Here is a 14,676-nt window from a genome sequence, read left to right as displayed (position 1 = left end):
CAAATTTCTGCACTTCACAAAATTGGTATTTATAACACCATCACCAACAAAACCAAAAAACAAACAACAACAACATCAGCAAAAAACATACACAGAAACTGCAGTGTCAATATTCTGGTTCCTTGTTCAGTTTTAGGGTGCATTAATGATGACCTCTTAATGGTACCCAACACTCCAAACTGGAAGACCATGCAGTAGAGCATGATTTACCAGGAGGGGGCAATGCAACTACACTTGCAGTTGGTGTATACCAACAAGTTCAGGACCTCCTTCATATAGTGAAATGCTGAAGACAAACATAGATTCTCTATTTTTATATTAATAAAATATGATCACCCTGACTTATATTCAGATAAAGGTTGGTAAATACACATATTAATTATTTCTTTCACAAAGAATTAGGTAGCCTGGTATCAGCTCAGGAAGAGGATCAGAAAAATTAATAGAGAGACTTTTGCTTTGCCCACACTAAAGATAAAGCAGAAGTAGAAGTTCTTCCTCAGTACCAATCCAAACTGCAAGTAATTAAAATTAAGAAGATATGAATAATCTCCCCTTCTGTAAAAGAAACAAAGTCCTGGCAAAAACTGCCTGCAGGTACACCCATATTAGCATCTTGGTTCAGATCAGGAGTGCTCCTTTGAAGTAAATTATCCAATCATCTCCACTTACCAGGTTTTGTTTCATATTTTGAAGATGTCTTGGAGTGCAACCACTCCTTTTGGATGAAATTAAAAAGGCAGATGCACTCCAACCACAAGCAGGCATGCAGTCTAGACCTCAGCTAATCCAAAGGAACTCCTGTCTTCAAACACATAGAGTGAAGTCTTTGGGTCCTCAGCACTTTAATTATTGTGCTCCACAAATCTGCTTCTACTGGACTGTACTGCTTGCCAAAGGAGCTATAATCTACCACTTCAAAAACAAGCATCTTAGGTTCCCACAACCAGGGGCAGAGACATAATTTAATGAAGCTATCCTATGGAGGTCCACACAGAATGGGATTTCACCATGGCTAAATCTGAATTTCCCAAATCAGACTCAGTTTGCAAAGTACTAATTCAAATCCCTTTCCATGCCCAGCACACTGAGCACTGATGTCTCCTGTTGGCTGAAGAGAAACACAGCCCCATGTTAGGACAACATGGAACAGCTCAGATTTCTTGTTTCAACCATTTAAACACATGACATATAGCTGATATTTATGCAACTAATCTTTCTATGATTTTTAAAGGAGGGGTGGAGGGGAGAACAAGCAATCCCCTTCTCAAAATATTTATGGTAATTTTCTACCCTTTGACCATATTATCATTTAAACCTCCTAAGTAATATAGAAATTATAAAGTTCTTGCAACAATGAGTTTTAGAAGCCACCTAAATGCCTTTTTAAAAGTAAGCTTTTTTCTAATACTGCTGAGAATTACAGTTTTTGGCAGATGTCCTAAACACCATTCCTGTTGCAGTCTCGGCCAAAACTGTCTAGGCTCTGTGCCAGCATTGTAAGAACAAGCCCTTAATTTCAATTTAGGAAGCTGGGGGGTGGGGGGAGTTGGAGGGACAAGTGAAGTATAAGCAACTTGTCCAGGGAGATTATCAAATGCATAAAATTCTTCTCAAACAAGGTCAAACAGGTATAACCAAACATACACTTACTCTACACAGGGAAAAATTACAGGATAGTAAGGCTTGGTAAAAATGTCAATAAACTTATGGTAACCCAGATATTCAATGCCCAACACTAATCTGAACTCACATTACCAAGTTTTTCTTTGTTTACAGGCTTCATCAAAGCAGGGGGGTGAGCTAAGGACAAAGTGACAACATTCAATATTTTGGCCTTCAATTGTGACACAACACTGATGTTTATCTAAATATGTGTCTACCACCCTTCCCCCATCTTAAAAAGTTTGTTTTGACTGTTGTTTGTTCAAAATCACTTGGGATCACACATTTTTCCAACACAAGATCCAACAAACTCAGTAGGTTTTTTTGAAAACTTAGTGTAAGCCTTTTTCTTAATTCACTATAAGAACAATAAGCCTGCTCTATCACCTGCAAAAGGAAACATATATAGCTCATTAGTCCTATATACGTTTCTGAGGTAACCAGGCTGAAGTTATAGCCTCAAAAGGTAGCAGCTTTTCTTTTCCATACTTTACATGGTTTACTATGTAACCTTACTCAATGATAAAACAACCTGCATTATATGCTGTCTTGTGGTTACTGAAGTTGTTAGATCTGGTTTGTATTTTAGAAAGCTGGACTGATTAAAACATAACTTTCAATTGCTCATTAATCCTGATTACTGCAACATCCCCCGGAAATTCAACCCTGGGCAGCAAAGAGATGCATGGCTTTGTTTTTCCATTACTAGCAGCAGCACCACCTTTCTTTTAAAAAGAAATTCCAGATCTTAAGGGTTGCACTGGTTACTAAAGTTAAATCACCTAGATAATTTAATTGTAAAATGCCTCCCCTTCCTTGCCAAAAAATTTACCACTTGCATAACCTTAGAGATTGAAGGGGCATTTAAAAGAACTCTATGACTACCATAGTAAGAAAAATTTCAGAGGCTAAGCAGTATCTCAGCTTTTTCCCACCTTTGACAACATCAGCAAAATATTTCATTTTTATATTTTCCAAGCCTTTTTTTATTATTTGCTCCCCATGCAAAATCAGCCAGAGTCTAAAAAGAGTTGGAAGAGCTACGATGTTTATACTGGCGATTACAGAAGGGTGGGGAAGAAAGAGAAGAAGAGTTTATATGCCTCCCCCTTGTCCCTCCCCCCTGGCTTCATGTGTGGCTGAGTCCTCACTACCAGTCCCTCCTAATAGCAGCACTGAACTTACTTGCACATAAAGCAAAGAGGGATAAGGAGCATAATGTGACCTGGAAAGCTATTTAGAATTTTATATTATTTTTTATGTAAACACATCACGAGATGCAAATCAACATTTGGTCCTGGTTGTGTTCTCATTAAACATTACCGGGATTTGGAAAACCAGACTGGGTGTAGATTTTCCATCATTGCTAAGTGAATGGTTGAAACAGTGACTCAAGCAAGAGGTCATTTAAGGACAACGGGAATTTGACCCATGCACTTCCTGAGGAGCCAGAGGATTAGTTTCATTTCAGCTCTGTCATACCCAGCTCTGGCCTGAAGAACTGTTTTGAAATCCTCCTACCTCTGAAGCTCACAGTGCATATTGCATCTACATATATATAAAAGCACATAAGATCTCAGGAGGTGAAAAGTACAACAGAACAACATTGTACATGTACATTCATTTTCTTTTATCTTCGGGCAGTGTATGCAAATCGCACGCTTACCATATCACAAAAGTGTGATTTACATATTTGTAATTTTTGCATAATTATAATTTAAACATTGATTTATAAATCATATTTCTAAATCTTACTGATAAATCTGGGTGGCTTTTAGTCATTGTGCTACCACGCATGAGAGAGTAATACATCAAAAAATAGGCTTCTACCTGCCATGAATGAGTGCCAAACACAGATGTTTAAGGAAGCTTTAAAGGGAAACTGAAGCATGTCATGGGCCCAAAAAGAGTAATCTTGAAAAAAAAAAAAAATCCACTTGGGAATAATTAATGTCTCCCCTTCTTTATAGCTACCTAAAGTCTAGACATGTTGCCTCTTCTTTGGAACAGATACCAAGACAACAGCCTCCCCCCAGATGTCTTCAAACAACCCAGCCCTGGCTCCTGTTGCCTCTATATGAGCTGCTGGATATTTAAATGCTTTGGAAGATGGTTCATATTCAAGTAGCCAGACATGGATTTAAGTGCTTTGCTCTGTTTGCCAGTGGATTTGCAAACGTTGCTTTCTTTCCCAAGATGTGTTGGGGCTACAGGGAACTCTTTCTAAATGGGCATGGGAAACACAAACTTAGGAGGGGCTTTTTTGCTCCTCAAGCTCCAGCCTCCTGTCTCTACCTCTTCTAGCCGCCTCCTTTGCTCCTTCTGCTGCTCGATGCGCTTTTGCCTCTCTGCCAGCAGCTGCCTCTTGTACTCTTCCTGCTCACGAAGCTGCTGCTCCTGCAGCAGCTGCTGTCTCCGAAGGGCCTCAGACCGTTCCTTGTTTTCCTGTTGAAGTCTCAGGAAATCACGTCGGAGGGTTGATTCTCCAGGCACATTGACAATGGAACTGCAACAAGAGGAAGTTAAAGCCTCCTGTACAATAAAGTCTGATAGGCCATGAAATACTTTTTCCACAGCAGGGGAAAATGAATAAAATAAAGCATGATGTTAAATTTTAATCACTTTTCTTTCAGAGCAAAGACAGTGGATGCATTTCAAATACACGCTCTCAGTGGAAGGTGTGAAATGAGGCCAAGCAAACTATAGACCATCTCTGACATTGTGGAACCTCTGAACAATTCTATTTGCCATAAATCTCCCTCCATCCAGAGTTCACTGGCTCTAAGCCATATGAGGTAGAGCTTTAAAACCTTCAGCAGTCACAGAATAGGTATTCAAACCCTTTGGTGGTGGTTTGTGTGGCTTGTGCATGCTCTTAATAAGAGACGGAAATTGAGTGTGCTCCTGATTCATAATCACAGACATTTAGACTTACTCAGCATGGACTGCCCAGAGCTCTCCCAAAGTAATTATTACCTTGGCTCTCCTTCTTGTTCAGGCACTTCCTCCTCTTCTTCCTCACTTCCACTATATTCATATTCCGTCTCATCTAATGGGAAAGAAACAAAGGCCTGGATAGTGCTTATCTTTCATTTTAGGACAGTAGGGAGTTGCAGTAGAACCTTAGTGAACCAGTTCCTATCCCCTTCAGTGAGATCTATCCCAGACCCTAGAACTCATTCTACGTATACAAACCCATCTTCCCACACTTGTAAAGCAGCACAGTGCTTTGCAGCAGACTTTCATCAAATTCCCTGAACAACACCAGGTTTTATACATAAGACAAGACACCTGCAGAACCTCAGCACCACCTGAATAAAGAGAACAGGCTGCCCAAGATATCTGCTTCATAGCTTTTGTGATGGGTTATTTCCTGTGAGTCTGATTTATGGCACCATTCCACAAAAGACTCTACCACAGGCCAAAAAAAGGGAAATGTGTATATGCCAAAATCTTCCCAAACACTGTTTAATGCCTGTATGGAAGAGGCAGTGGCCCAGAAGCAGGTAAATTTAACTTAATCTGAAAATAAGACGCTTGAAATTGATACTTTCTCTGTAGAGGACAGAACAAAACCTAAAAGCTCACTGATAGTCAAAATACAAATTTAAAAAGAACCTTTCAATGGTTTTTGGCTGTTTAGAGCTTTTCTAGGGGTGGGTATTTAGAATGCAAAGCAGGATAAAAATACGTGTTTTGAACAAGATAAAAGTATGTATTTTGAACAAGCCACAACACTTGCTATTTAGAAGCTGCATACCTTTCTCTCCTCTCTTCTTTCTGGTCCTGTCTATATGGTCCTTAAGCTGGATTCGGACTTGCCTTTCGTTTGGTTGGTCACGTATAAAGGGATGTTTCAAGAGTTGTTCTGTAGAAGGTCGCTGCATGTAATTTTTCACTAGGCAACCTTCTATAAAGCTGAAAAACTTTTTTGACCTGAGAAAGCAGGGAGGGGAAAAAACCAAAACAAGATCACAAGTAAAACTCTGCTCAAATATTTTTTCTGTTCTTCCTCAAAGTACAATTCCTTTCCTCCAAGAGAATCACGTCCCAGAGGATGGTACAAGGTCTGTCTGCAAATGTTCCTTCTTAACAGAGCTGACTGAATGTACTCCAGCTGAGCACTGGGCTCGGTGGACAAAGGGCTGGGTGGACACAGGGCAATACCAACGTATCTGCAGTGCTTAGGCACAACTTCCCAGAGCTGTGTCCTCTTTCACAGGCATAATTGCCCTGAAGGACAGGATCTACTAGTGAAGGCAAATCATGCAAACCCAGCTCTGCTACTTTTGGACCAGACCTGGGTAGCATCCAGCTTGCTTGGAGCACAGGCAGGGCAGCTCTGCTGTGTCTCCACCTGCCCATGCTATCTAAGGGCATGTCTCCTTCAGAACAGTCATGCTGAAAGCCGCAAGAACTGCGGCCAACACTCCCCTGCCACGAGCAGCACAGGGCTGCTTCTGTACACACCTGGGCTCACTGCTAGCTCTGCAAGAATTCAAGATAATTGTATTTTTTACCTGAAGAGCCACACACAAAAATCCTCATAGAACAATAGGTGGGTGTCAAACAGTGTTGCCTGTTCAACACTGGCACTTGGGGTCAAATTATCACAGATGCAATTTAAGGGAATGAACTGAACTGAGCTCCTCCTGCACACCACATAAAGTGACAGGGTATGGTAGTTAGCTAAGATGGAGCACCCTCATCCTAAATTTGCCCTTGATTTGAACTCTTGAAGGACAACCTCTCCAGATAGAAGTTGCCAAACAAGTCACTTCCCAAAACAGAAAATACTCAACACTGTATTCATTTGGCCTATCTTCTCATAACCTGCCACTGAGGACACTATCAAAACAGTTGCACTGGCTTCAATCAGAGTCACTTTTTCATTGATGGGTACTCTCAACCTGCTCCTGTGAAAAATACCTCCTCTACAAGGTTAAGTGTAAAAGCAACAGTTTCCATCCATCACTTTCCTATTGTAATCTTAAGAGGTTGAATTCAAGGTAACTTCATTGGGTTGTTTTTTTTATTCCTCATGCCTTAAGTGTTATTATACTAAACAAAAAGGTTAATTAAAGGCTTATATAAATACTGTACATGCATCTCAATTCCTTTAACATATGTAGAAAGCAAGTATGAGAGAGGAAGAAGGATGCCTTGACAGTGCAAGCACATAATCAAATCAATCCAGGCAAAGACCAAGCCCAGCAAGCAAGTCAAGTTTGTATTATGTTGATATTGAATAGGCAGTCAAATCACTTCATTATTTTGACAGGATCACAGCATCCTGTGATCACTTTCAATCTATTTGAAACCTCTTTCTAGGGAGTATTTTTGTTTCATACGTGCCAGTTGTAACCAGTAACTGGGAGGAAATCCTCTGATACTAATGGATTCTTCTCAGCTGGCAAGATATACACACTCAGTTCCAATCGTTTACAATAATTACAGTCAAAGCCTTCATTAGTTTTAATAGCTCCTTTCAACTTAGCAACTAGAACACTATAGTACTGTTCTGTTTCTGTATTATGATACATCTGAGAAAACACACTGCATATTAAGAGTGCTGTGGGAGTTTATCTTTTAAAATATGGGTCCATTTGTCACCTTAATTCAGATGCTGCTCTGTCAAAAAAAAAAAAAAAGCAAAGCTTGGTTTTTATATTAACACAATTTAAGATAAATTTTATCTAGGACAAATAGAACTCGATAAGCAGCACAAGCTTTTTTGATTTCATGCTTTGATTCAGTGGCACAGAAGATCACAACAGAGTGGTGTTTGCTAACTTAAACTGCTTTACAGTTCTGTGGAAGTGGTAACAAAAAAGCATGTCATGAGACACAAGAAAGCATCACACTACAAACAAGAGATAACTAATACATACCATTTCTTGGATTTTAACCGTGGGGGAGGGTTCCTGGGTATCAGAAAGAGTGCCCTCATGGGATGCATGTCACAAAGAGCTGAAGGAAAGAAAACAAAACCAAACAGAAATATGTAGATACTGACTGCTTGAATTGCTCACTCTCTCAATACCATGGCTTCAACTTCCACAAAAATTCCCACTGTCCTGACCACGCGTGCAGCAGATGCAGACAGCAATAAACTAAATGAAATTAGTCCAAAATGACAACTCCACAGCTCAGTGTGCCAAGGGCGGCCCCAAAGAGAGGAAAAGATCAAACCATAGATTAACCTTCAGACTCCAGCACGACAGGAACATCTGTGCACAGACCTCCTCCAGCCCCAAGTCATCTAACTTACTTTCCAGTCAATAAAATATTGGGAGAAGATGATGGCAGAAGGGAAGAATTACACAGTTATTGTTTCTTACAAAGTTCATTACACCTGCCCTCCTCTACCATTATGCAGACAATTAAGGCAGGATGCCACGTTTTTGCTCTCCAGACTTGGAGTTTTTCTCCTATTTCAAGGCTTGACGTTTTTGAAGCATGGGAGGGTCTGTATCAAAAGAAGATTTCCCTGCAGACCTGAAATGCAAACCTACTTTTGTCAAAATAAGTCCCCTGGGTTTCAGTGGACACTTGAAAGAAGTCCATTAAGGACAGCCTTTCCTCTTGCTGCAGAGCAAGGAGCTGAGCCAATGCAAGGAAACAAGGGAGCAGAGAAAGAGGATGCTCAAGAAAGGATGTTAGAAGTAAACGCTCTGTTTTGACCATCTTCCGATGCTTGACCTCTTGCACCATCAGTCTGGGCCTGAATGATCACTGCAGGAAAGGGTAATGTTTTCCACACAGTAGAAATTCAGGAGAAACAGACTGATGTGAAGAGGATTCTGGATTCAGAAATAAGGGGCCACAACCCTGGCAGAGAAGACCCTTGCATGCCTGTGGGCCTCCATCAGACCACCAAGCTTAGAGATATCTCTTCAGCCATCACTGCGGTAGGAGGCAGAGCCCACAAGCCAGAGGAGAGACCAAGGCAAGAGATGTTCAGCATTTATGCTGGATATTTGCTTCCTTCTCAAATGCCCCTCTTGTGCTTTTACACAAAGAGGGGCCAAGCTCTGCTTCAGTTTAGAAATGAAAAAATATTTATGTCCAGTTCCAGGCTTACAAAACCCACAGACAGAGCTTTTAACTGAAAGCCACTCAGGCAACCCTATGAATAAAAAGGTACAGCGAAAAGGAGGTCAAGTGGTAGCTCAAACACTGTTAATACAGCACTCGCTGAGGTGTCCTGGGAGCATCTCTCACATGGGCACTCATGCAAATGTGCAATTAGCAAGAAAGAACAACAACAAAAAAATAATTTAAAAATCAGACCTAAAACACGGAATCAAATCAATAGTGTTGTTCTTCAATTTATAAATTAAACATTAACAACAACCAAAAAAATCAGGCAGCAGCTATAATGACATTACTAAGTTTTTGCTAGGAAAATATAAAAACTTAATTTAAACCTGATTATTTCAAAGACAGAGGTCTCAAGCTGGGCTGTAGTGTGGTGGTTGCTTATGTGTAAAAAATATAATTAACTCACTTTTAGGTACCTTAGGCTCTTATTTTTTAAAAACAGAGCTCCAGCTGGGGTTTCTAGATCAATAAGGTTTTTTGTAAAACTTATGACTGAAAGCTAAAACACCCTGCCTCATTTCTTTTCTTCTTAATCTTTCTGTCTTCCTTACAGTTATCAGCTGTTTGCCTTGATATTCAGAAAGAGTAAGTATGCGAGGGAAAAATAAGCTATAAAAAGTTGTGCATTTTTCCTGTCCAGGTTTTTGTCTCAAAAATACCCATATCAACTGCTGAGCATTCTCAAGCCAGGAGCATAAAGTTTAATATTCTGTGGTGAAGACAGGTTTACAGTTTAAGTCATGCCACTGCTAAGGAAGACCAACACCACTCACCCAGGAGTCAAAACAAAAGGAGAAGCAATGTTAGCATTACCCAGACTGATCTAAAGCCAACACAGAAACAATTGCTACAGATGTTTTTTTCATTAAGGTCCATTTTCTTAAGGCTGGACTGCCCCTTTCCCCAGCTGAGGTTTCAGTATCCCAGGCCAGGCCAGGCCATACACAAATTGGGACACAACTCCAAAACACAATATACTACCCATAGGAAGGAAGTCTGATGCTCGATTAGCATCCAAATATTCCTGCTATAGAAATTAAATTACTGTAGTCTGCACTGGAGTGCTTAAACAGTATCCTATCTTTATCAAAAACGTTGCTATTTATGGGATTTTATATTTATAGGGCAGACAAAACCAAAGAGAACAGAAATAACATGGGAATACTTTCAGAAACCTCAAAACCAGGCTTAGATTACAACGACCATCTCCCAAGTATAGGTTACAGTCTTAACCAGCCCACTGGAGAAGCACATGGATAACTTACGGGGAGCTCCTTCTGCCATCTCTATGGCTGTAATGCCACATGACCAAAGGTCACTCTGCATAAAAAGAGGGAGACCATATGTTAGTAGGTGGATTTACCCATTCACACAGTAAGTACTATTTACAGAGGCCGTGTAGGTGAGACTAGAAACAAATACCACTGCCATTTAAGTAATATAAGCTTGCTTTTTTCTTGTAACAGAATCATAAAACCCTACTTAACATGCAATACTTAAATATATAGGCACAAATGCATGCATGCATTCATACCGAGTATGCAAACAACCTTTTCCAATACCATGAAAACATATTCATATTATGACAATGAAGAATATATGCCCAAAATCAAAGTCTATGAAATAACAGAACTGTCAATACTCCATATAGTAGATTCAGAGAAAACAGATATTCCCCCAAACAAAAGAGGGAGAAAACAAAAGACTGTGAGGGGAAAAACCCAAAACCTGGAATGTCTGTTTCAGTGTTTAAACCAGCAAATAAACAAATACAGATTAGCAGAATACACCCAGTCCTGAACTTTTTCTAGTCCAAATAATAAGTGACAGCTGCATACAGGGGAACAGTTGAGTAGATTTAGACATTACGAAGAAATTCTTTAATGTGATGGTGGTGAGACACTGGAACAGGTTGCCCAGGGTGGCTGTGTCTGCCCCCTCCCTGCGAGTGTTCAAGGCCAGGTTGGATGGGGCTTTGAGCAACCTGGTCTAGTGGAAGGTGTCCCTGCCCACACAGTGGGGTTGGAACTAGATGATCTTTAAGGTCCCTTCCAACCCAAACCAGTCTGTGATTCTATGAACAGTCATCATCGCTAAAACTGAAAGAAGCCTCTGTTGGACACTGCTTGGAGCCAAACCAAACAAACGCTCATTTGCTGCTATCTCAGCTTTCCTTTAAACGTCATGGAACAAGAGCCCTCCAGTGGCGGCCTTTCAAGGTACCACCTCTAGCCAGCAACTCTGACCAGGGAGAGCCTGAATGTCCGGAGGGTCCAATGCAGGCAAGAGCTGGAAAAGTCCTGGCAAGGCACCAGCTCCAGTGACTGACTAAGATTAAGGGATAAAAAAACTGGAGAAGGCTACTGAGAAAGAGCTGCTCTTGATCAAAGCAGTCTTCATTTCTGGTAACAATAATGACTTATATAAAAATTAGTCAAAACTAATAGGCAAATAAGCTCCTCTTGAACTACGAGCAAAAAAGTATTTCTAATTACTGTATTTTCAGACCCAGCAAGGCACTCTTCTTTTCTCTTGGTCCAACCCGCCACTTAAGCTAAATTGCATAGCCTCATGATCTTACAAAATCTTTCAACCATGAATTTTTGGGCAAGAGAGCCTATAGGCTCTACCAGGAACAATAAACAGGTGCTTTCAGAGGCAGACAAGAGATATTTTTCACATCACTACTGCATTAACTAATATTGCAGAGCGTTTCTCCATTACTAGATCCTTTAATAGCCACCCTTCTTTCCTAATAACTCCATCTGCAAAGACATAAATCTTTAATACAATGAACTGATAGATGTTCAAAGTGATTAAATTAAAAAAAAAACAACAGGATCAATCTGAGCAATCTTAGTCAAAAGGTACAAAAATACCAATTAAAAAAACCTGGATTTTTAAAATAGTTTTAGACATACACCAGCATACTAACAACCACCACCAGCTAACACTACTATCAATCTCAGCGAATTGGTATAATTGATATTCAGCTCTAAAATTCATTGTAAGGCCTTAATCAAAGACGTCCTGGTATCTTGGTTGCCCTTCTTGGTTAAACATCGGAACAACCGCATTCATCTAAGTGCAGATATTTTTAAAGGCATATTGTTACATTTTTTAATTTCTTTTTTTTGCAAGCTGAGAACTTAAGGTTACAGGATGCTTTCACTAGAGAAAATTAGCTTTAAATACACTTGAATAATGTTCTTAAAAGTAGTGCAAATACCATCAAGACAATAACAGTTTTGAAGTAATTACATTTTTGGTTTGTAGTAAACTCTGTAGAAAAAAATACCTTTGTTGAATAATGTTGTGAAGGATAAACTCTATCAACATGTATATGTATCCTGAAATGAGGAATAGGCACAGTTTAAAGAGTTCCTTCTGTACTTCACTGGCTCTCCAGACAGTGGTTCTATTTAAGGCATCACCTAAAATGCACTGTTCTGGGTTACTACAATAACTGGGACACAGTCTAACACAATTTAAAGTACAATCATTATACAAATTGAGAACGTGAGTGTTTCCAGTTAAACTCTTTCTTGCCTTCTCTGAGCACCTGCAGCACACTGAAGCCCCAAACCTTATGTCTTCAAGCTACAATAAGACAAGCAACACCAACTGTTAAAGGTCGCAGTTGGGCAGTGACCCGTACCTTATACTCCTGTAATAAGAATATACTTATGCAAAGCAATATTATTCCTACAAAGCCTAAGAAGTCTAAAACACTGCCATCATTAATAGACATTCATACCACAAGTGTAGGGTTTGTGTATGCTAGGGTATTTTTTTTCTGTGAAAGGGACTCTTACTCTGTAATCATACGTAGCATCTGGATTTTCATCACAGGCAATAACTTCTGGAGCCATCCAATAAGGAGTTCCAATAAAAGTGTTTCTCCTGCCAACTGTCCTGTCCAGCTGAGCACTCACGCCAAAATCCACTGCGGGTGGGAAAAGAGTAAAATAAAATAAGAGGAGAAAAACAATGCAGTGATTACTTCTGTAAGGTGATCTGGAAATAAAACCCTGTGGACATTCCAAGTGGGAGGACCATACTGAGGAGAAACATGATGATTAATACTGAGGCAGCCGAGCCCCTGTGCTTCACACACAGTGTGCTTGGCCCACAAGCATCAAGAGACACAGCAGCACACAAACACCTCTCCTGCACCTCTCACCAGCCTGCCCGTACAAAAGGGAGATTACAGCTGCAAAAATACTGCCTGGGAGGCTGAGGAAGGACTATTCCCTTCCCAAATGGTGAAGCCAAGTACCTTTGCCTATACGGAGGGAGTTATTTCCCATAGGCATCTCTCATGCTATGGGAAAACAACATGTGTGAACAAGACTTCTGTTCAGCTGTCCACCTTTTCTGCTCTAAAATCAAACAGCAAAAATAATGTGTTGCTCAGCAAATTGCTCTCTGCTTTAATGTACAGAGCAGATGTGCTGATAGGAGCAAAAGGTGAAGATTGTTCAAGAGGAGCTGACTTTGAGCAGACATGCACACAGGTTGTGAAAGAGACACCCAGTTCTTTACAATTATATTGCAAGGGTGTTTATTCCCTCCAGTAGTCCCTGCTCAAGACAACAGTGATACGTGTCTTTCTATACCAGTAGCGGCATCTGCTCTAGAAGGGCTGTGTCAGCTTCCCTGCATCCATCATCTGAGCAACACTGACAAGACCAGCTCAGTGGGAGACACTGTTTGGGAGCTACCGTGCTCCACTTTGGACCAAAGGAGGAAAGTTCTCCCAAGAGCTTCTTCCTCCAGCAGCCAGGACATCTTTCCATGCCTCGTGCTGCAAGAAGGTGTAATGTAAAACAGACGGGATGTGGGCTGGGTGGGAGGGCTTCAGCATGCCTCTATATTTAACCAAAAAAAGGTGGCAAATGTAGCGTGATACATACACAGAAGGTTAAAGTGTGCAGTAACTAGAAGAGACTGATTAGAGAGAAGAAAAATAAGAGTTTGTCCACTTGGAAGGGAGAGAAGAGGCCAGGGATGAGCATGGTTTTAGGCAGGCATGCCAGAGCTGGAACCGTATTTTGAACTTGATGCCATAGCTCCCTCAAGAATGCCACCCAGATTGTATTTTTGTATCCAGAATCTGCACAGCAGGTGGTATTTCAATTAAAGCCAAATAAACGAGTGATTCTCCTCACTTTCTGAGTCCAGAACAAATGGAATCAGAACCAATCCAAGTCACACACAGTTCGGTGAGGGGCACAAAACTGTCCCCTCACAGATTCTGGCATGAAAGCCAACATCTTCTAATGAAACTCAGGTCATCCTCCTGAAGCAAGAAGAAATACGTGCAGGGCCTCGATTCGCACCGGAGCAGTGACAGAGTACACGTGCTACATGACATGTCGCAGAGCTCTTCGAGGATGAGGAAGTGGATGTGCTCGTCTACTTACCAAGTTTCACCTCTGCATTCTCTGTTAACAACACGTTTTGCCCTTTGATATCCCTGTGAATCACATGATGGGCATGAAGATGTGCCAACCCCTGCATTAGGAAGAGGAGAAGGAGAGGACATTCAGTTAGGCTCCTGGCTTAGCAACATACTACCTACATCTAGCACCCCCAAAGTCCATTGCACTGAGTCTCGAGCTTTTGCCCAGCAGCTGGGTGCATGTGACCAGTGCCTTCAGCAGCACACTGCCTGAACATTTTTGGTAATGGAGCAGAGACACAGGCCTCACATCATGCACACACTGTACCTAAATACAGCCCAACATCTGCACTGTGCAAACACCTCTCAGGGTGTCCCATGAAGAAAGTTCAGCTCCCAGAAAGTCTCCATGCAATGACACTTTAAATGACATCATCATTGGTGTACATCACTGACATCCAAAACACATAGGGTCACCCAGAATTTAACCTAGGGAAAAGGGG

General features: G+C 40.9%; 1 protein-coding gene across 1 annotated transcript in view; it reads right to left on the bottom strand.

The window, feature by feature from the left end:
* The window catches only part of MAP4K4 (mitogen-activated protein kinase kinase kinase kinase 4), an 89,188-nt gene that overhangs the window by 42,573 nt on the left and 31,939 nt on the right, over positions 1 to 14,676 (bottom strand). Inside the window, exons 4-10 of the mRNA XM_009997881.1 lie at positions 14,196 to 14,286; positions 12,585 to 12,715; positions 10,035 to 10,089; positions 7,557 to 7,635; positions 5,426 to 5,601; positions 4,642 to 4,714; positions 3,961 to 4,171 (exon numbers count right to left, since the gene is read on the bottom strand). Coding sequence (XP_009996183.1) covers positions 3,961 to 4,171; positions 4,642 to 4,714; positions 5,426 to 5,601; positions 7,557 to 7,635; positions 10,035 to 10,089; positions 12,585 to 12,715; positions 14,196 to 14,286 — 816 coding nt within the window. The remainder of the gene's footprint in view (positions 1 to 3,960; positions 4,172 to 4,641; positions 4,715 to 5,425; positions 5,602 to 7,556; positions 7,636 to 10,034; positions 10,090 to 12,584; positions 12,716 to 14,195; positions 14,287 to 14,676) is intronic.

Source organism: Chaetura pelagica, unplaced genomic scaffold (genome assembly GCF_000747805.2).
Source record: "Chaetura pelagica isolate M959 unplaced genomic scaffold, ChaPel_1.0 scaffold123, whole genome shotgun sequence".
Classification (NCBI taxonomy): Eukaryota; Metazoa; Chordata; class Aves; order Apodiformes; family Apodidae; genus Chaetura; species Chaetura pelagica.
The sequence above is the reverse complement of the archived record's forward strand: the minus strand, read 5'-3'. Positions and strand labels throughout refer to the sequence as shown.